Genomic DNA, 22,513 nt, shown 5'->3' with positions numbered 1-22,513 from the left:
TCCTTCAAGGGTGAAATCCTCAACTGGGGTTAGCCGAGCCAAAACGATTTGTGAACAAGCGGTTCACCTCCTCAATCACAAGGACATCAAGCTCAGCGTTCGTGGCCATCACTCAAAGCATACATCAATGCTTCACGATAAGCGAGTGTTTGATGCGCTCAAATCCTGGGCAACTGCGATAAAGCCTGGCGAGGTAAGTTCAATACCTCTTGATTATTTTCATCACTTATCTTGCTCTTTCTAACTTATCTCTTATCTTTGTTCAACAGCTCTCACCAACTCAATTGTGCAACCACGCAAATGATGTGGTCTTACCAGAGTTTGGCTTTGACAAGAAGATCTCGGTGGTTACATCATATCGATGGCTTTGTCAGCTAGGGTTCCGAGCTCGCGAGTACAGCAAGGGGTTGTATCATGACGGTCATGAACGCCCTGATGTTGTTCAGTATTGTCTAAAATACATCAAACAAGTTTCTGAGCTTTGAGAACGGTCACGAGAGTTTGTTGGCGATAACCTTGATCAGTCCATTCGAGTCGACCCCGAGAAGTTGGATGGGCAGAAGGAAACGGTCTTTCTCTTCCATGACGAGTCCACTGTACACGCAAACGAACGTCCTAGACTTGCCTGGCTTTCCGATAACACGACTGAGTTACAAAAGAAGTCCCCAGGCCGTCTCATTCATGACTCCGACTGGATTGTCGAAGCCTCATCTACTGGTCGCTTAGTCATCACACCTGAAGATGAACAGTCAGCTGGGACTCGTCCTTTACCGACCTTTAGCGACGCTGCGGTGGTCACTTATCCTGGTGCCAATGGGGATAAATGGTGGGACTGTTCCCAACTCATCAAACAGGTCAAAACACGAGCCCTTCCAATTTTCAATTACCTTTTCCCCGACTCTCAGGGAGTTTTTATATTTGATTGTTCATCTGCCCATGCATCTTATGGGCCTTCAGCTCTTCGGGTCTCACACATGAACTTTGGTCCTGGGGGCAAGAAGGATCTCTTACGTGATACATACATTCCAACCGACGATCCTAGGATTCCGACCGAGCTTCAAGGCCAGCCACAAACGATGGTATATCCTCCAGATCATCCTCAATTTGCTGGAAAATCTAAGGGTGTGCGGTGCGTTCTCCAGGAGCGAGGTCTGTGGGATTGGTATTTATCAAAGGCAAAGGCTTCAAATCACAAGCCGGTCTTTCAGTGTGGCAACTGTCAAATGTCAGCAACAAAGCGAGATCAACTTGCTCGCGAGGGTCGATTGAGGCGCGAGAAAGAAGCTCAGGAAGCCTATGAACATAGAGGAGAAGTTATCCCCCTCACTGTTGAAGATGAAGATCCGGCTTGCTGTGCTTCCAAGATCTTGAGCCTGCAATCCGACTTCGCAAATGAGAAGCCGTTGCTTCAGACTGTCATCGAAGATGCTGGTCACATCTGTCTGTTTCTACCAAAGTTCCATTGAGAGCTTAACCTGATCGAAATATATTGGTCATTCATAAAACACAGTAAGTTTTTTCTTTTTAACTCGTCTTGCTTAATCAACTGACCATGTGTATTATCAGAGTTCCGAAAGCATAGCCATCTTTGCAAGTCTTTCAAAGACTCAAAGGATCTCTTTGAGAATGTCCGGAGATCTTGTCCAGTCACCACAATTCAAAAGTATTTTCGAAAGATCGATCGCCAAGTGGATGTGTATCGGTAAGTTTTTATCTGAATCTTTGTTTCCTCTGTTACTTACTTCTCATTCCTGTTTTAGCCAAGGCTTCACAGGCACTCAAGCTCACAATTTGGCCAACTCAAAGCGATATCGATCTCATCGATGCGTCCCTCGAAAGGCTGCGATGGATTTCCAGTTCATCTTGCAACCAGATCAACAAAACGCATAAAGTGATCAATCTGGTTTATAAATCCAGTCTTTTAATTTTTTAATTGTCTTTTTTCTATGATCATGTTGTTTATTATACAAGTCAAAAGCAAACAGAACAACATCATACATACAATACATGAAATAAGAATTGTTTTGAGTCCTTACTTGCCCTTACCTTGAGCGCTCGAGATGAGCCAAATTGAGCCCTCATAGACCCATAAGTACCATCTAAACCCATAATATAAACCCATAATTACGCTCTAAACCCATAATATAAACCCATAACTACACTATAAAGCCATAGGTCCGAAATATATGGGAATATAATAAAAAAAAAATTGAAAAAAAAACCGCTGGTCACTTTGACTCAAAAAGTCATTCACCGCACTAAGAGCATCCGCACTCGTGCGGTAAATCGAGTGCGGTAAGGTTAAATTTAACGCAACCGCGGGGTCTTTTCCGCACCGGTGAACAATTAGCCCCGCGGTAGTTAATTTTTCATCAGTTTGCGTTAGCGAATCGGTAAATCTACCGATTGGCTAACGCATGCAGTAGCACACATCACGACCTGTTCACAGCAACTACAACTCCAAAAACTCAACTCAGCCCAATCTCCAATACCAAAGTCAACAACAAACATCGTCTTTTCACCTCTCTCACCCAGTCACATGAATTGAATCAAGACCTTTTAACACCAATCGATGTTTTTACGATTGTTTTTTTTGTTTTTTTGTTCTAAAATAGGTCGTTTGAAAATCTTCAACTCGACTTCAAACCAATCGAATCAATATGAAGAATTTCAGACTTCACATATGTATAGAGATAGATGAGAAAATTGAATTCTAAAGACTAATGACTGGAAGACTTTTAAGATCAAGAGATACAAACCAAACAGTTGAAAAAAGCTGAATCAAACATTAAAAAAAGTTTGGATTGGTTCAGATTGTTCATCTTTCTTGTGTAGTTTCAAATCTTTATAATTTTCACAAGATCAATAGATGTATTCAAATATAGCCTTTGTTTTCTTAAACTTGAAATCGTACTTGAAAAATTGAATGTTACCTTACTGCATGACCACTGTGGAGCACATGCATTATCGGTAAAGTTACAAACGTTACAGTGCTACTAACACAAACGAGTGCGAAATTTGGCTGAGTTAAGTCATTTTTTGCTTAATGTAGCGGTTGTTACCGCACGTGACCAAGTTAACAACCGCAAACGAGTGCGGATGCTCTAACCACCTTCAACTGTCCCAAAAATGACTTTTCAGCACCTACCGACCCCTCGGGGCCAGTGAGATAGCTCGGGTCGGTAAATTTCGATTTTGCGGGCGCGCGCGTGGTTGGCTTTAAGCGATAACAACTGTAGATGGTCCGGAGTTTAGTTGGTAAAAGAATATTCGATAACTGAATAGCGAAAAACAAGTTCGACTACGGGTCTTTAACGAAGTACTATTATCGATTAAAACTGGGGATTGCTAGATTCGAGAGAATAGGGTAGTGGTGACGTGTAGTACACAATATCTAGAAGGAATAACTGGAGTGTTTTCTTCTAAGAAGTGGAATGAGCCGGTAAACAGTAAGGTACTTTCAGTTCTTATACGATGAAGCTAAGAAGTCTAAAAGGAACTGGGTAGGGACTCGCTGGACTTTGTTTTTTAGAAAGAAATAACTAATAGTTACTTGTTTTATAGATGATGTGTAATTCGATGCCTCCTTCCTTGAGGTGATGGAAAGAGTAGGTTCTTATACTTTTCTTTCCTCCTCGTTAATTGGTAAGTGAGATTGTTGCCGCTTGTCTGCCTTAGTCCGACCGAACATGCTAATGAGAGTACTATTCATTACTTCGCTTCTTTGGTTGGTCCCACACCAATACTTTACGTATTCAGAGTGTTTCCTTCGACACTTACTTGTTATCGTGGAAATCTTTCACGTAAGTTTATTTTCTTCTTACGTTCGTAAGTTAGTATTAGTTATCATGATTTGTTTGATATTTCTAGCTTGTTTCTTATTTACGTATGACTGAATGGACTCATTGGTTTATGGTCTATCTTTTCTCAGAGATATCATACTTCTAGCTTCTCTTGCTCGTTAGCGTACTTGGCGATTCTCATATTAGTGAGTCTTTCATTTATTTCTTTTATCCTAGTAGAAACTTTTACTGGAAAGGACTCATGTCTTTCTTTTATTTTGATAGATTCATTCGTGGAATTTCTACTTCATTATTTTATCAGTGGACCTTTGATACTAGGTCTTTAAGTTGTATATAAATGTTTTTTATTCATGTTTCTAGTTGAATCTTTGAGACTAGATTCGTAAGATGTCTTTGAAGATTTGTTAATCTTTTTTATATATTTTTGTAAAAAATGTTTTTAGTTTATCTTGAAATCCTTTTGGTGCTTAGTATTAAGCGCTCGAGGGCTGACAATTGCCGTGTAAGCATTTGTAAAATCTTTGATTCTCTGAGTTCTAGTACAATCATGTAGGCATATTGTATATGTACATATAAGCTATGGTAGGCTCATAGCAGTATGTCACTGAACACAGGTGACACAGGTGAAATAATGTGGGATTCAATAGTAATGAGATGCACACCAATCAACCTCAAGCCAATGCTAGAAATAGTGCACACTATTTGTGCTCTTTGTGTGATTTAGAGTCCCCAAAAATTCACAACATTTGGATACACTTTTATTACACTGTCTTCATATTCTAATGTGCATGTGTTGGGATCAAACACAACTGGTGCTCAAACATCAAAATTTATTGTGTTGTCATTACATTGATGGATGAGATTTTGAGTTGGTAGGGAAATCAATCAAAAATTCTAGACTTTTTCTACTGGTTAGCTGCAATAGCTTGTTGATTCATTGTTTACTGGAGTAAGATAAACACAAGGCACAAGAAATTAAACTATCAGTTTCCATAAAAAAAGAGAACAATGGAACAATAGGGGGTGTCAAGTTTGAAGTTTTACAAAAAAAAATACTACACAGGAAAGTTCTCATGTTTTAAATGTAGTCAAACTTTCTCAAGTTTTTACAATCACACATAGACCACAATCAAGGCTTTTGCACACTTTTGCCTTGGTCATCCACCCACTACATTGAGCAAATTACTGGTAATAGGAATCAGGATGCAAAGTTGTCCTTGCATCACTGTCAAGCCCGCCTGTTTTCAAGAGTGAAACAGTCAAGATGAGGTCTTTGATTTTGTGTTGTAAACTTAACTGTTTATGTTTTCAATAAGAGGGCTCAAGTTGAAACATTCTAGGTTTTGCGGTTGCAAATCAGGTAAACTTCATAATCTCTTGGGCTGTAAATTTTTTGCCTGATTCTTCATAAAAAATACAAGAAAATGTTCAAAAGATGTCCACAAATTTGTTATTATTTGAATGAAACTAACCCATAAACTACAGCTTTAAAAATTAGTAGCTATAGAAAGCTTTGTCCAATGATGTAAAATGTACAGTAGGATTCATGAAAAAAAGGCAAACTTTTGTATGACAAAAGCCATAAAAAACTCAACTTGAGCCCCCTCCTGATACACAAATGAGACCAAAAAGACATTAGATTTATGGGTATGCAGAATAGTATGTTTGATTCATGGTTTAGAAAAATCTGTTATTCCACATGCAGCTGCCAGTTTTTTCACTTCTGCTTTATCATCAGCAGTGCATCCTACACAATTCTTTAAAACCTAGTTTGTTCATAATCAATCAATGAAAATTATCAATCAACTTTCAATTCATGTTACAAGGAGATCAGATGTAGTTGAGATTCTGAAAACAAACACTCACTTTGAGCATTTGATGTTTAGCGCCCTGTGGACTAGTGACATCTTTATCTTTACACCTCAATTGGAATTTCAAAAAGAAGGTTGTCCTTTGAAAATTTTGATTGAGATGAAGTTGAAATCAGATTCTCAAACTTGGTCAATCTCTACTCTTTATACAAAAAGTCAAAGAGTTGACACTAACCCTTTCAAAGATCTCAATATCTTTCCCTTGGGAGTTTCCCCAAGACTTCTAAGCCCAGCATTCATAGCTTCATAGACTTGGAATGCAGAATTTAAAGCTTCTCTGTCCAAACTAAGTGGGAAATTCTTGATTCCAAACCTTACGGAGCTTACTTTGGTATCCTTCAAGAAAGAGATTGTAGTCTAGATGAAATGAAAAAACGATGCGCATATATCATTAGATCGATTGGACACGGTCATTCTATGAGCCTCTCAGTTAAATCTTCGTATTGCAAAAATATCACTCACAAAACGGGTAAGGAATTTACCTTCACCAAACTCTACGTCAGGAAGTTGTTTCAGAGAAGGAAAAGCTTGACTCTGGAAAAAATGACTTCAATTTCTAACCCATCATCTTTCGATCGGATTTGAATTTCATAACAGAGAGATCCGCTTACATTTGGTATACATTTCACTCCTGGATCAGGTTTGACGTCAGAAGGTACAGGCGTCTTGCCTAATAAGAAACATAGGTTATCATTGGTAACTTTTTTATCTTTAGCATGGACCAGCCCTATATGTACGTTTCAAAGATCATCTCCAAGTCATTTGAATGAAGTCATGATCACAATAGATTGAAATTAAATACTATACCTAAAGAGATTGCCAAAAGGAAGAGAGATGTGATATAGCGGTAAAGCATACTGAAGTTTATTATTTTGTGAATCACCGTTGTTGAATTTGAAGTGAGTTTAAGTGAGTGATAGGTGTTTAAGTTGACAAAAAAAATTGTAGAATGAAGATTAGAGGAATGAAAGTGCTGAGTTTGATAAACGTGTTGTACTACCTTGGCATCCGGCTAAAGTTCTACCAAGATTTGGAAGTTGTCGGTCATAGCAGATGCCAATTTTACAACAACCGAACCAAGAACTTCTGCATTTCATACCATAGTGATTGTTTCATGGGTCTCCGTACATATGGAATCAACACCCAAAAGTTGAACCTCATTCTGAAGAGACTAGGAACCATGTTTTCGGTTTTCGCATCGCGACCCAAGCAAGTCCAGGAGGAGTACCATGTCAGCATCGAAACTGATTTCGTGTTTCATCAACTTGAATAACCACCTTTCGATTTTACATTCAAGTGCTGAGTTGCCATCACAACATCAACTTTATAAATCATGTCCTTGGGTCTCATCGAAACACTCTTTTACGAAGTGAGGCAAAAAGCTTTACCGCAGTAAAGGCTCACTTCCAGGGTGAAATTGATGTGATTTTACTCCTGGGACAGAGGTGGTCTACTTAGGATGTTCCGGTAACTAGACCCCATATAAAGGTATCTCGGGTGTATCTGCTCGCTTAAACTCATCTTCTTTAGCCAAAGAAAATATCAGTCACGAATGCTCTGCCAACTTGCCCTCAGCGCAGACTCAGAGTCAGGGTGCGTACCGCCACGGGTGTCGTTTGTTGGAAGAGGCGATGTGTTGAATGTATGCTCAATGGGATGGCACTTTTCAAAAATCAGGATCATGACCCAAGCCAGCCTGTTCAAGGAGGGAATCCCTTCCCTACTCACGCAAGGTATTATTTGTTCAATACTGGGTGACCTTGAAAAATTCGATTTCATACGATTTCAGCCTTTAAAGTTCATATCATGCCCAGTTGAATTTACCTTTCAGCTCCAACTGAAGCTTTACAAGAATGATTGTACCTATCAATCTCATAACCAAAAAAATTAAAGCAAAAAAATATATCAAATCACTCTAAGTGAGTTCAAATCAAGTTAACAAAAAACAAGTGATAAACAAACAAAAAAAACTAAAATTTCAAACCGACTTCAAAACTTTTATAAAAAAAATCAATTTCAAGATCAAGAAAAAAAAAGCACCACATTTTTTTCTAAATTTCTTTGTAAAACAACACCAGACAGATTTTTCAATGATTGCTTGTTTGTTTCTTTAATAACTTCTACCAAAGATAGTCCAAGCTTTTGCATCTTTCTTACAACCATATCCTAAACATTTCGTCACTCCAATCTCAAGTTTAGGATAAACACTTTGATCAAATGGAATACATAAAGATTTAGCACCAGCCGATGGAGCTCTTTCATCTTGTTCAACTGCACTTCTACAGAAAAGAAAAACCACACCAAAAAAAAAACCAAATCAAAATTCAACTAAATCCTCTCTGATATCAAGTTCAAAAAGAAAAGGATCATTGTAAAGGAATCAACACTTACTCTTTGGCACTTTGATCTTTAATCGAATCTTCACAACTTTCTTCTTCACACCAAGGAATCACACACGAACAATTCTCATTCAAAGCCGGCACAAACCGATCCCATTCGGTGACGATCCTACGATGTTGATCATAAACCAATTTAGCTCTTTCATACATTTCACTCTGAACCCGTTCAAGTAATTCCGGAATCTCTTCATCAAGTTTATCTAATGAAAATGGAGTTTTGATTCCAGTATCTCGTCTAACCACCAATGTAGTTTGATTAGCTAAATCTTTAGGTCCAAGTTCAAGTCTTAATGGAATCCCTTTCATCTCCCACGAATTAAATTTCCATCCTGGAGTATACCCTTCACGTAAATCCGATTTAGCTCGAACCCCAGCCTTACGTAATCGTGCCGCCAGTTCTTCTGTCTTATCATACAATTCTTTTCTTCCTTCTTGAGTGGTCGAGGCTACAATCCCAACCGGAATGACAATCACCTGTAATTGAGCCACTCTAGGTGGTAAGACTAATCCTTTATCATCTCCATGTACCATCACCATCACTCCAATCGTTCGAGTCGATAAACCCCATGAGTTTTGCCAAACAAATAATTTCTCAGCTTGAACTCCCAGTTTCGAATCTACCGGTTTAGCTGGATCTTCTACTGAAATATTAAACATTTTTGAAAAATTCTGTCCTAAACAATGTGATGTGGCTCCTTGAATCCCTCTTCCTGAAGTCGGGATGAATCCTTCAACTGTCGTTGTATATAAGCCTCCTGCAAACTTTTCTTTTTCGGATTTGATCCCTGGTGTCACTGGTACAGCTAATAATTCTTCATAGACTCCTTTGTACAGATCTAAAATCTGTCGGACTTCGGTATCTGCTTCTGGTTTAGTTAAATGAGCTGTATGTCCTTCTTGCCAAAGAAATTCTCGTGTACGAATGAATGGTTCTGTTGGAGTACAATTCGATCGAAGTCACTATTAGTTGATGATACTTTTGGCATGAAGTTGAAATACTAACGTGGGTTCTTGAATTCCCATCGAACAACACTGTTCCATTGGTTAATCTTCAAAGGTAAGTCACGGTAACTTTGGATCCACTAAAGATTAAAAAACCCGTCAAAATTGAGCTAAGCTGAAGTGGCGAGCTGAACTCTAACTTGTAAATCATCAAGATAGGCAGGCTTACTTTAGCGTAATATGGGTACATGACCGTCTCGGATGTAGGACGAATGGCAATATGTTCTTCCAATTCAGATTTACCTCTAAAGAAGAACCCAAATTAGAAAAAATAGTTAGCTTGGTTCAAAGGGAATCGGATTGAAGACTATGATCACTTACGCTCTTGTGACCCAAGCAACTTCAGGTGCGAAACCTTCGATATGATCCTTTTCTCTTTCCAAGACTCGTGAAGAGACAAACATAGGGAAATAAGCATTTTCGACTCCAAGAGCTTTGATCCGTTCATCAAACCAATCTAAATTCATTTCAAATCATATTAGGTTCATCTGCTTTATCAATCATATATATAAATCTTATCTTGTTACTTGCTTTGAATGATTTCCCAAATTCTATACGAAGCTGGTTTAAGAATATAACATCCAGAGATATCATAATAATCAATCATATCACCTTTTCTAAGTACCTGTCATATCAAGATTTCGAAAAAATAATCATCAATAGGTTGGATATTCTAGCAAGAGACAATCATTTAAGACTTACATCTTGATACCAATCACCAAATGTAGCAGATTCCTTTTTAGCAGTTATACCCAAAGAACCTTTATCGACCGTTGTAGCAGGAGTGTTTGAAGCCACACGAGGAGCCACCATTGAAGCTGGAGTAGCCACAGGACTAGACAACAAAATCCATTTCAAGATTAGTTGGGGTTCTTTTTCTTTTCTTTTCTTTTCTTCATGGGTTTCGATCCTTACTTTGGTTTAGGAGTCGTTCCAGCTAAGTGAAATGTATGTTTTTTGATCTGCATATCTGTTTTTTCTAGGCTTTCTAAATGAGCTGAGGAAGGAAGTGAATCGGACCAAACAAGCATAACGTTTGAAGCATGATTTGGAGTAAGACTTTCGATTGTCACTACAGAAAAAGACCGAAAGTCAAAAATCAAATGAGTTTTGGTTTTTGGATTCCAAGTTAGTGAGATAGAAAAAAGAAATACCATCTGATTTTGAAGTGATTCCAAGAATTGATTGAATCAGATCATCAGTAGTAGATCTCATATCTTTAAATCCAAGTTTCTTTCCAAGTCCACTGGCTGGTCCTACATCTTTATTTGATTCGATGACAACTATGACTAGTTGAATTGAAGTTAATGAACTACCAGCTGGTGCTTTTGGTTTGAAAAATAAAAGTTTGGTGGTTTCCATTTTGTAAAGTGTTTCTTGGTTGGTTTGAAGAGCTAGTAGTGAATAGTGATAATGTGGTGATGGTCTGTGATGGTTCTTGTTTGAATTGAATTTGATATTTTGATCGAAACACCGATTCATGAGGTTCACAGTTGTGAAATGGGATTAGCTTACTTGCTTAAAAGCATCTTATCACTATATCGAAATAACCCTCTCTCTCTCTCTTCATATTTACATCAGGCTGAGCTCTGCAAAATTATTCAGCACCATTCACCATTCACCATCAAGAACTCAAACTTTCGAAAGAAATACTTTATCCACTTCCTCATCAATCCGAAACACTCTTCAAGAAACCCTCAAACCCAACCCATCAAATCCCATCAAATCAAAACTCAAACTCAAAAGAACTCATCAGAAAATCAAACAAACACACCATGAGAATCATCAAACCGAATTGGGTAACCCATGAAGATGAAAAAGGAAACCCACAAACAATCTATTCGATCCATGTTCATCCAGATGGAACAAGACTAGCCACTGGTAGTTTACAAAACTTAATTAAGATTTGGTCAACGGCTCCTATCTTGGATGAAAGTTTAGAAAACCAATCTGAAGAACTCTCTCCTAGATTGTTGTGTCAGATGGAAGGTCATGATGGTATGTCTGTATGATTTCTTGAATCAATTTCATCATGCTACTTTTTTCTATTTAAACTGATGTTTTAAAAAAATTTACATTTCGGATCATCTTTTTTTGGAAAATTAGGTGCTGTGCTTTGTGTTCGATGGGCATATAGTGGTCGGTTTTTGGCTACTAGTAGTGATGATGCCATTGTTATGGTATGGTTTCGGTACTGAAATTCTATTTTTCCCGTCAATCAATTCGGAATATATATACTGATAATCACAATCTTTTGACTAGATCTTTAACAGGAAACCCATCTAAATCATTTGGTGCAAAAACAACTAATATTGAAGATTGGAAACCATGGAAAAGATTAGCAGGTCATACAACTGATGTTACCGGTTTAGCATGGTCACATGATGATCAATTCTTAGCTTCGGTAGGATTAGATAATTTAGTTTTGATTTGGGATGGATTAGATTCGAGTTTTGGTTTATTAAAAAGATTAGATCTACATCAAGGTTTTGTCAAAGGAGTAGTATGGGATCCAGTTGGAGAATATTTAGCTACTCAATCGGATGATCGAACGGTTAAGATTTGGAGAACTAAAGATTGGAAATTAGAAGCCGATATTCGAGATCCATTTGTAGGATGTCCTACTTCGACTTTCTTTAGAAGGTTAAGTTGGTCACCTGATGGGGCTCATATTGTTACACCTAATGCGATGAATGGTCCGGTGTTTGTTAGTGCAGTTATCGAAAGGGATCAATGGACTAGTGAGATTTCGTTGGTCGGTCATGAAAACGTGGTGGAAGTGGCAGCTTATAATCCTAATATGTTTTTAAAAGATAAGAACAAACCTATCGAAGGTCCTAATATTTGTTCGGCATTAGCATTGGGTGCAAGAAATTCGATTTCGATTTGGTTAACTAGCTTTAGTTCACCGATTGTAGTTTTACATGATGTGTTTGATCGAGATATCCTGGATTTAAGTTGGGCTTCAGATGGGGTGACTTTATATGCTTGTTCTTCAGAAGGACATGTAGCTGGATTTGTGATTGATGAAATCATGTCGATCATTCATTTAACTTCACCCGAAGTCAGAAAGAAATATTTAGAAACTTATCCATTTGAAAAACTCAATCGACGTGTTCAACCTAGATTACAATCTGATCAAAGCTCCAGAATGATGTCACCCTTACCGGCCGTCGAACCTTATCGAACCGGTTCGATCCCAACTTCTGTTCGTGCTACTTCAGTTCATCCTCAACAAATCCCCAATCTACCTCAACAGATGACCATCATGCCTAATGGTAAGAGGAGGATCCGACCAGTTTTCTTGGGTCAAAATGAAGCTACTATGATCTCGGGTTATACATCATCAGTGCCTGATGGATTGATCACCCCAGCAGAACCTTTGGGACTTAATGGACTTCCTTCAGCATCCACCACCCACCCACTACGTCCATCCACTTTATCGCATTCTCATCCCAATGGACATCTTCAATCCGTCATGGATCATCATCCTAATCGACGAGGTTCTGCTTTGATGGTAGAAGATTCACGGTCTATGATTGCGAGGCAAACGGTAGGAACTTCGATGGCTTCTAATCCACAAAGCGCATGGTTGGAAATCCCTCCTATCCAACCGTCTTTGAGTGCTACTGCCACACATCCGGATACCAACTTGAAATTAGAATGTCGAAATATAGATGAAGCTTCTGGAGGTGAGTTTGAATTGAGTATCATGTTAATTCGATACTGACGATCTGATGAATTTTGTAATTTAGTGAAATTTCGAATGGTGTCAAGTTACTCAGGTCAAGAGTTATGGTCACATGAAGTGATAGGACGACAAGTGATTTCAATCTCACTCAATCCAACCTATTCAGCCATTGGTTGTGATGATGGTACCTTATTGGTTTACACACCCACTGGTAGACAGTGAGTTTACGAAACGATTTCTCTTTGGTTTAGGTATTACTCAGTACTTTGATTAAGAAATTTCTTTGTTATCTAGAGCTTTACCTACGATCGCTTTGGATTCGGCTTGTTGCATCTTACAACTTAATCAACAGTTTTTAATGGCCATCACTTCTAATGGAACCATAATGATTTGGTAAGAAATTCATTTGAAACATTCCAATTTTTTTTCTTCATAATATCGACATATTTTATATATATATTCTTTGATTTTCTTTTTGATTTAGGAATGTAAAAGAAGGAAAATCAGCAGGATTACCGATTAGACTAAACGATTTATCAATTCCAAAAGGATCCATAACTTCTACCTCGTTAACCTCTAATGGATTACCAATCATCACAATCTCGAATGGAAGTTCATTTACGTTTGATCGAGATCTGATGAATTGGGTGATTTTGAAAGTCAATGAAGGGATTGAAGAAAGCTTGTTCGGTCTAGAAAGTAAGTTACATGGAGAGATGGTTTTGGGCAAATCCAATCAACTTGAGGTTTGTTTGATGAGTTATTTAAGGTATTTGATGAGACATGAATCGGTTAAGAAGATTGAAGAGTTTTGTTCGGATCTGTGGAGTGGTCAAGGTGCTTTATTGTAAGTGAATTAAGAATTTGAAAATCAGACACTTTGAAATCGGTTGACTTGGGAAGATTGATTTCTTTGTGATGTGGTGTTTCCTTTTTGGGGGGCGGGGGTTGATTTCTTTTAGTAGCGAGCATCGCAATCCTTCAGAGGTCAAGTTAAAGTTGAGACAACAAGATCGGATTATGTTATTAAGGAATGTGATTGAATATCTAGGTTAGTGATGATTTGATTAGTCGTTATGAAGAGATTGATCGAATCATGAGATCATCTTAAATTGAACTTGTTTTTTTGCATAGCTCGAGAAGACGCTTTTCGTTCGATTTGTGATGCTTATCATATTCTTTTGAGACATATACCATTGGATTTGACGTAGTTTTTAATTAAGAAGAGAAGATTTATGAAGCTTTTGGATGACTCAGGAAATAGGATTCGATCATCTTCTTTTTTTTGGGTCTAAAGGAAAACGAAAACATAACTCATTGGATTTGTCTGATTAATTTGATGTTGATTGATATTTAATTAAGGATTGGAAGGTTTTAGATTTGGATAAGTTTTTTTTGGTTTTGGTTTTGTATAAATTATCAAAAAAAATGTAAGTATGTAAACATCATGATCACCTTATTTTTCATCTCAACATACATCAAGATGAGTTTGTGTTTCTTTTTGTTTATAAGTATTTTTAATTTATTGTTGTGCTTATGATGATGATGATGATGATGATATTGTTAGCTTGAATATAAATATATATACTTATATGTATATCGTAATATAGGATCATTTAAAAAGTAGATCATTTAAAAAATATTAAATCAACATGAAGTTTTTTTGTTGTTTAAAATATCTTTAGGTTTATTTATTTACCGGATTTGATTTGATTGAATTTATGTTTTTTATGGAAAAATTCTTTTTTTCTTTGTTTTTTTTTGAAAAAAATGTTTGGGTATTTTTGTACATTTAGATCATTCTGGAAGTATACATTTAAACAATTCTGGCATAGTATTTTTCTGGAAGATTTGGGATTGGATTGATTTTTTTCTTTGGTTTTTGGTTTGGTTTATGATTTTACATAGTAGACAGATGTCAATGAGTAATACATTTGATGAATGGTGTACAAATGGTTTGGATTTTTTATTATGAGTTATCAAAGTGAGAAAGTTGAAGTAGTTGAGAAAAAATACCCAAGTAGTTGAAGAATTCATGTTATTTATTCCTGAAGGAAAATTTGAAATTCATATTTCAAAAATTGAAAACCAAAAAACCAAGAACCAAGAAATGAAAGCCAAAAACCAAGAAATGAAAATAAGATAATTAATACCTCATATTATTACTTCTGTAGTTGCAAGAGACTGACAGTAAAAGTGAAGATTCAGCAAATAAAATACAATTTCACCTGCTTTGTTCTTTAGAGACCATAAAAGTTGGAAAAAGATAACTGTAAAATTCAATCATCTGGTGGTATCCATAGACTAACTTTTCCGATCACCTCTTCAAAGGCATTTTTTCTCAAGTCTTTTCAAAATCCAAAAACAATATAAATTCTATAAGCTTTCTGCATCATGAAACCATCTTCTTCATCTCAATCTTGTAGCTCTAATCAAACTGCGCCTGTAAATAAGAGATGTCCAGCAGAGAATACAAGGCAAGACAATGTTAGCTTGTTCATGATTATACATAGCTCTGTGAAACTCTTTTGCCTTTGGATTTCATTTAATTTATTTCCAGGCCTTGAAAATCAGCAATCCCAGTCAAGGCTATTAAAGCAGTCAATCCTATGATCAGGCCTCCATCACAAGGGACCTCTCAACGATTTCCACCTCAACCTAGTCAATTACCTAGTCAGGTGCGTAAGCCAAATATCAGAAGGTGTTCATGATTATACTGCACCTGACTAGGTAATTGAATCGGTGGAGCTGGAATTTGTTGAGAGGTCCCTTGTGATGGAGGCCTGATGATAGGATCAACTACTCTAGTAGCCTTTAAGGGGATTGCTGATTTTCAAGGCCTGGAAATAAATTAAATGCAAAGTCAAAAGAGATTTAAGGAGCTATAATCATGAACAAGCTAACATTTTCTTGTCTTATATTTTCTGCCTGACATCCTTCATTTGCAGGCTCAGTATGATTAGAACTACAAGATTGAGATGAAGAAGATGGTTTAAAGATGAAGAAATCTTATATCTTATAGAATATGAAGTACATACCAATCTTCTCTCTTATATATTAATGAAAAATTAAAGTCATGTGAAATTGAAATAATTTATGGTCAAAACCGTGAAAAATATTCCCCTGGATCTTTTCTTTTACATAAATTTTATGAAAACCGGATGCACATAAAAGTCTCTGGTTTTCATACAACATAAATGTACATTCAAAAACCCTTGCAATTCAAAATCAGTAACTTATTTTTATGCAGCGGGAATTTCTTTTTACAACAAAAAAACATAAAAATATTCCAGTTTTGATTATTTTTGTCATAAGATATTTCACTTGAGACCCCTTAATATTAAATACTCTTCAAGCTTGAAAAGTAAAACTTTCATACCAGATTCTCATTAGGCCCCTTATCGGAGGTGATCTGGGATTCATCTTCAAGGCTCCTTTCACCTAAAATCGCTCTGAAATTCTATCCCCCCAAGCAAAATCAAATATGTAAAACATTGAGTCAAGATTTACTACTGACCAAGACCAGATGTTGAAGAGAAATCAGCAAGAGTGGATTAACTTCCATGTAAAAAAATTGTCTTCCCTCGGTAAGATATATCAGTAGTCCTCTTTTCACTTCATAACGATTTTGCAGCTTCAGATGTGAAAAAGAAATCCCTGTTTCATCAATTTTTGCATAAATTATGAAATTGGGCTTTCTCTAATGAGATCCTGACATTTCATGCGGAGCAAATTCACCTTGCTCAGTCGAAAAATTGAGCTAGTTCATTGAGATCCCAAGGTCAAGTGGTCTCTTGTCGGTACTATCTCTCTATACCACTATTGCCTTTGACTCCTAGTTAGTATCCATATTAACTAAGGGCGTAGAAGATTTTTACAAATATCCTTGACGGTTTCTGATTTTCGGTTTTCAGTGCTGGGTCTTCGGTTTTGGGTTTTTGGTACTCGGTTTTCGGTTTTCAGTTTTCGGTTTTCGGTTTTCGGTCTGGGTTTTTGGCTTTTGGCTTTTGGCTTTTGGCTTTTGGCTTTTGGCTTTTGGCTTTTGGCTTTTGGCTTTTGGCTTTTGGCTTTTGGCTTTCGGCTTTCAACTTTTGATATTTCTTGTTTTATTTGTGATTTTTGGAATATGAATTCCAAATTTTTCATGTGAATATATATATATAAAGATTTACACAGACTTGGTTTAGTTCCAATCTCAGGAAACGTCTCATGAATGAATGATAACATATGGGTGTATAGGGAAAGGTATAGGGAAAGCTGACTGAAAATGTAAACAGCTTTAACCAGGAGAGTCACATAGATGCACATCTATCATACTTGTCCCAACGATCATTTGGTTCAGAAGTCGGACACGCGTTCAGAAGTGTATCTTTAGGTAAAGTCAAGCAGATAAGATCATGGGATGGCTTTAAAAATCTAGCTGATGAGTCCAAGAAAACGTTGTAAAAAATCGAGTCAACTTTGATAATAGCGCTTTACCAAGAGTCTACAAGTATATATTGAGCTACAAAGGAAGTATGGAAAAGAAAACAGATCATGTAGAATAATTCAAAAAGATTTTTTTTCCTTTTTATAATTTTTATTGAGAGTTGAAATACAATGAAAGATAAACAGAAAAGTTAAAAAGTCCTTGGAATTCTAAGACTAAAGCATCGAAAAAAAGATATTGATCAAGTCCAATGAATTTCCTTCCAAACTCAATCAGTTAAGCAACCATATAAAGAACAAAAGACTAGATTTATATAATAAAAGTTTGATCTGGAAGTGAACAGAGAGTCCTTGATTGGTAATAAGCGACCAAAATATCCTTTAAGAAGAAGTTTGTTTTGATTTCTTTTGAACTCTCTTAGTCGTTGATTTTTCAGTCTTGGTCTTCCTTTGTTTCTTATTAGGAACTTCTTGAAGTTGATGAACAGTTCTATCATGTCGGGGCAGATCCCATGGGAATTTGAATTTTTTTCCACAATCTTCCTTGGGACAAAAGTCTTGATATGATGAAAAAAAAAACCAACGATCAGACCTTTGATTTGATTTTTTTAAAAGAAAATGAGAAAGAGAGATGGTAGATGAGAGATGAGGTGAGAAAAATAATACGAACAACTTGCTGGTTTATGCTTATACTGATGAATCCTCAAATTATGTGCATCACGAAATGTCTTTCTGCAACCCTCAAACTGACAACGAGGGAGTTGTTTCCCTGTTAGGTTTTTCGTTTTTGATGAAAAGAAAGTTGTCCAATAGAATTTGAAAATCTTTAATCAATCAATTCTATTCCTAATCACAACTCTCTTAGATATTCTGAACCTTTTCACTGACTTGGTTTATTCGTAGCAACAGGAGCTTGGATCAATCCGCTATCAAAAGGAATAGGATGGGAAGCACCTTCCATTGGCAATCCTGGCGTCAAGTTGATGTGAGCCATCCCAGACAGTGGGTCATGTGGTTGGGTGGATGGAGCAGATTCAAGGTAAGCCATTCCTCCATTGCGAGCAGGGTTGACCGACGGTTGACCAATGTCTACGTTGAATGTTTGAAACAGATAGTTGTGAAGTTGTAAAGTTCCAATGAGTATATCAGTTAGATAAGGATAAAATTATAAATGACGAAGTGCTTACATCCTTCTGCAGCGATCAGAACTGGATTATGATAGGGATCCACGAAGGGTAGAGCGTTATTCAAGTTGGGCACTGAGGAAAGATGATTTTGAAATTGTACAGCGGAGATCAGTACGCTATTCAGAGAAATCGATGATTTACTTACATTGTTCAGTGAACGTGAATGCTCCTTGGTTAGAATTCTGGGTGAGAGTTGAGTCCAAGAATAAGTTGGCCGCTATAGGTTCAAATCCACAAAATGTATATCAGTACATAATTCAGAGAGATATCAGATTATAATGAGCTATTTGCTTACATTGGTATGGGTATAAGAAAGCTCCGTCCTCATAGGAAGTGACGGGTAGAGTAGTTTCACCCGAGCTGGGCCAGGGTGCTTAGCACAGGTAAATTTAAATTATCGGAACGAAGATGAGTACGGTATCTATCAAAGGAGGATCAAGTAAAAATGATCAACTTACGTTGTCCAGCTAATGTCGAAGCTTCATAGCCAGAAGTCTGGATAAAGGATGGGCTCAAGACTGAGTTGGCTGTTAACCACAAGTAGATATAGATCGAAAAAGTGTAAATGAGAACATCATTCAGACAAATGTCATACCACATTTAATCATTAAAATTCTCTTACATTGGTAGGGATCAAGAGCTCCGATTTCATAAGGGTTGGTGAAGACGCCAGTGCTATCGGAGTTGGCTGATGAGGACCGGTAAGTTTGAGATCATAAAGCGTAAATGGATGCATCATTCTCGGAGAGCTTCAATTGTTTGCTTACGATATGCCAGACCAGTGTCGTAAGCGGGGTATACAGGGTATGAGTTCAGAACTAAGTTAGAAGCTTGACATAGGAAAAGTTGAAGTCATAGAACGGAGATGAGTGTGCGCATCATCCATAAAGATGTCAAACTAAAATCAATGGTTTGCTTACTTTGTTCAGGATATGTCATCATTCCAGTTTCATGGTGCGAAGAGTGGTTGTAGCTGGCTGCTTAGAAAAGGTAAGTTTAGAACCATAAAGGGTAAGTCGATACATCGCTATCTCAAGTTCCAGTGGATTATTTGCTTACTGATGTTCTGATCAAAGACTTGAAGTTGGTCTCCGATTTGAGTATTCATGTTCACTGGCCATGTAGCCTGAGGTTGGTAATAGGAATAAGCTCCTTGAAAGTACGGGACTACAGATTGGTCATCCATTTGATTGGATATAGCGAAACGCAGGTAAATCGAAAGGGTTATAGAGCTTAATAAGCTGGAAGTGAATATACAACTGAAAATGAAGTCTTGGAAGACCGTTGAAAGACAATTGGATTTTTGACTCGGGATTTGGGGATGTAGTTAGAGAGAAAGAAGTCGTAAAACTTTCCAAGGATTGAGGTTGAGATTTTATAGAGATCAAAGTAGGGATTTAGGTGACTTATTTTGATCCTTGTAACTCAGCAGTTTTTGCCCGCAAGGTAAACAAGTATTGGGATTTTCCAATTAGAAGATACCAGATTGCTTATGTTTTGAAGTATTCCAAAGAAATTACGTGAGAAGAAACCTTGTATACTCTTTGAAGGTGAAGATCCAAGATAAGGTGGAAATTTTTGTTTCCTAGTAGCTCATCCAAGATAACAACGCCCTACCTCATTGAGTGAATTTTCGAAAGGCTACTTATTATTGGGATTTTCCAAATAGAAGATCACGAGCTGCTTATTTTTTGAAAGCTTCCAAAGAAATCACGCGACAAGGAAGCTTTTTTACATCTTTTTAGGATCGAGATCCAAAAAATTTTTTGAAGGTTCTACTCTCTGATAAACCATCCAAGAAAAAAAACATTTCAAGGATTTACTAGGTCTGATGTCGTAGTTAAGATAGAGAAGAGTCAAACTGAATCAGCTTGCCGAAAACTCAATTCATCAGTTTCGTGGTAAACCGATGATTTTTCACCATCATCTGAGAATCCATGTTACCCTCCTCAGTTTTCAATCACTGGTACTCGGCCAAATAACTACCAAGAAGTTTACACCTTTTTAGCCAAACTAATTACGTATTTTCTTCAGAAACTCTCCGCAAAAGTGAGACTACCTTCACGAGGCGATCTGGGCTCACCCCCAAGATTGCTGACGAGATCAAGGAATTATAATTTTCGTGGTAAGAAAAAGTCAATCAGACATTCATGATAACCCGCGGTTATCTCCTTGATCATCTTAAGCCCTGACATTTGGCTGTCTTATTTATTAAGGATCTTACAAGTCTGTTAGGTGCGTCAAAAACCTTTCTCATCTTTTTTACAGCTGAAGATCCCTTAAAAATATCAAAGTTATAACAAGAAATTAAGAGAAAAACCCTTTTTCCAAGAAACGGACTTTGTGATCTGATGGATATTCAAATCGACTCATTTTTTCCTTCAAGTCCGATCACAAACCATCTGTTTGACTTTTCTATTCATCAAAATCTGACGATGAAAATCACCATCCTCCATCATCGAGATCTCTAGGTTTTACTTAATCTCCATCAAAGATACCCTGGGCCAAAGTATTTGCTTCGTCCATTTGTAACCTCAGCTGAAGCGAGTGATGTCAGCCTCACTGGACTCTTTATTCCAAGACCAACTCATATGAATCAGGCAACCACTAGAGCTGATCTCAAGTCATTTTTAATTCAGTCGTCAACGGGTCCCTTCACCTGATTCAACCAAATTGAAACCAAATTGAACAATCAAGCAGCTCAAGCTTCATCACATCGAGCCGATCGCAACTCCTTTATTTCCAAACCTTGTGTCGATCAAAATTCACTCTTGAAGTCGATGTATATGACTGCAAAGAGATATATATATATATCAAATCCATCGTTCGATAAGGCTTAAAGACTGATCACATGTCTTTGGTCTACCTTATTTCAAAACATCTATCTAATAAGCGTTGATAATTTATCTCACAATACATGCTCAGTCAATGGGTATATACGTCGTACATGGGGATCCACTTTCAGGACGGGCCTCGAGAAGAGTGGCGACAGCAAACTGTTCAGTATCTTAGTCTGACATTAACATGTCACCGGTAACGGAGCCTGTGTCATATGGGACGCTATTGTGCCGTTGTGTGGTACGGCCTCTGTTCGGCTAGAGTTTTTATAGTTGCGTTGATGCTCAGGTCTACGTTGTACTCCGCTTTGTAAACGCTGGCATGGAGCAAATGCTTTCCCTCATAATATGTACCGTTCCGGTGAACCGCGTTAGTCTGTAGGATTTCGCCGCGAGGGCTAGCGATGGCACTGACTATTCATCGCACATTTTTACGTTATCTTTTCATACAAGGGTTGCTTGTTGACACATTGCAAATCATCTTTTCTGTCATTTTTATGCCTTGAAGTGTGAAAAAGAGATAAGATAATAGAAACTCTTTTCTCAGATTCTATTGATCGAATATCTTATGTTCTCCTTCACACAAGACTTAATCTACCTGATCTCAAGTTTTCTGTAGCATTTTTTTGGGGGAATATAAGATATCCAAGAGCTATTGAATTTCGGAATTCGAGGTTGTCATAACCAGTCAAAGATTGATCAGGTTTTGTAGCATTTTTATTCTAAAGCTCATTTGTTACATTTTAGTAAGACTGGTCATCAGTTTATGATAAATTCTTTCAACTTTTCCAGAAAACAATGACACATTTTATGATAAATAAAACAGTTATCATACAAGTTTCTTATCATGACTCTTATTCGAAAACAAAGAAACCCAACGTAAATCTCACAACCTTGACAGTTACATGGTGCGGTAAACCCTACTGTACTGGTTCTATGAGTTTTCCTCTTGGCAATCATGCCATTTGTTAGTACAAATTCAGGTTTCAAGATTTCAGACCTTATATCATAATAAAATATTCACGAACAATTGAAAATCTGAAAACCTAATTAAAGTTTTTGATAGATTCTTAAACTGGAGTAGAGTGCGGTACAAATCCTAACATACCTTCTTCAAGTTCTATTAATCTCTTCAAACCCAGGCCTCGGATCGTGAGGAGCATCTCGAAGAGGTCAACCTTCAAAGTGATTGATCATACACATGGCAGCACTCAATGCAATAGTGTTTTTAGCTGCACTATGCTCAGTGGGGAGCATCTTATCACAATAAATGCTGTTGTGCTTGCGGGGGTCAT

At 37.2% G+C, this 22,513-nt stretch overlaps 4 protein-coding genes across 4 annotated transcripts; 1 reads left to right on the top strand and 3 right to left on the bottom strand.

Moving 5' to 3' along the window:
- Positions 1-5,473: 5,473 nt before the first annotated feature.
- Positions 5,474-6,771, bottom strand: MELLADRAFT_102672 (uncharacterized protein; the record flags this gene model as incomplete). The annotated part of the gene is made up of 6 exons (XM_007405444.1): positions 5,474-5,569; positions 5,670-5,754; positions 5,850-6,031; positions 6,137-6,208; positions 6,286-6,401; positions 6,663-6,771. 6 exons carry the CDS (start codon positions 6,769-6,771, stop codon positions 5,474-5,476), a joined length of 660 nt encoding a protein of 219 aa, XP_007405506.1.
- Positions 6,772-7,550: 779 nt separating this feature from the next.
- On the bottom strand, positions 7,551-9,669 carry MELLADRAFT_74104 (uncharacterized protein; the record flags this gene model as incomplete). The annotated part of the gene is made up of 6 exons (XM_007405443.1): positions 7,551-7,953; positions 8,066-9,005; positions 9,077-9,155; positions 9,245-9,320; positions 9,397-9,532; positions 9,603-9,669. 6 exons carry the CDS (start codon positions 9,667-9,669, stop codon positions 7,785-7,787), a joined length of 1,467 nt encoding a protein of 488 aa, XP_007405505.1.
- Positions 9,670-10,850: 1,181 nt separating this feature from the next.
- On the top strand, positions 10,851-14,716 carry MELLADRAFT_115320 (uncharacterized protein; the record flags this gene model as incomplete). Its single annotated transcript, XM_007405778.1, has 8 exons — positions 10,851-11,073; positions 11,182-11,266; positions 11,338-12,767; positions 12,831-12,984; positions 13,061-13,159; positions 13,251-13,613; positions 13,729-13,817; positions 13,901-14,716. The coding sequence occupies 8 exons, from the start codon at positions 10,851-10,853 to the stop codon at positions 13,975-13,977; spliced, it is 2,520 nt and encodes an 839-aa protein (XP_007405840.1).
- Positions 14,717-18,020: 3,304 nt separating this feature from the next.
- Positions 18,021-19,567, bottom strand: MELLADRAFT_92265 (uncharacterized protein; the record flags this gene model as incomplete). The annotated part of the gene is made up of 10 exons (XM_007405442.1): positions 18,021-18,040; positions 18,083-18,283; positions 18,382-18,453; positions 18,527-18,598; positions 18,677-18,754; positions 18,840-18,908; positions 18,977-19,069; positions 19,149-19,211; positions 19,302-19,361; positions 19,441-19,567. 10 exons carry the CDS (start codon positions 19,565-19,567, stop codon positions 18,021-18,023), a joined length of 855 nt encoding a protein of 284 aa, XP_007405504.1.
- Positions 19,568-22,513: the final 2,946 nt, after the last annotated feature.

This window comes from Melampsora larici-populina (genome assembly GCF_000204055.1).
Source record: "Melampsora larici-populina 98AG31 unplaced genomic scaffold MELLAscaffold_4, whole genome shotgun sequence".
In the NCBI taxonomy this organism is placed as follows: Eukaryota; Fungi; Basidiomycota; class Pucciniomycetes; order Pucciniales; family Melampsoraceae; genus Melampsora; species Melampsora laricis-populina.
Note: the sequence above shows the minus strand (reverse complement) of the source record. Positions and strands in the feature narration are given on the sequence as shown.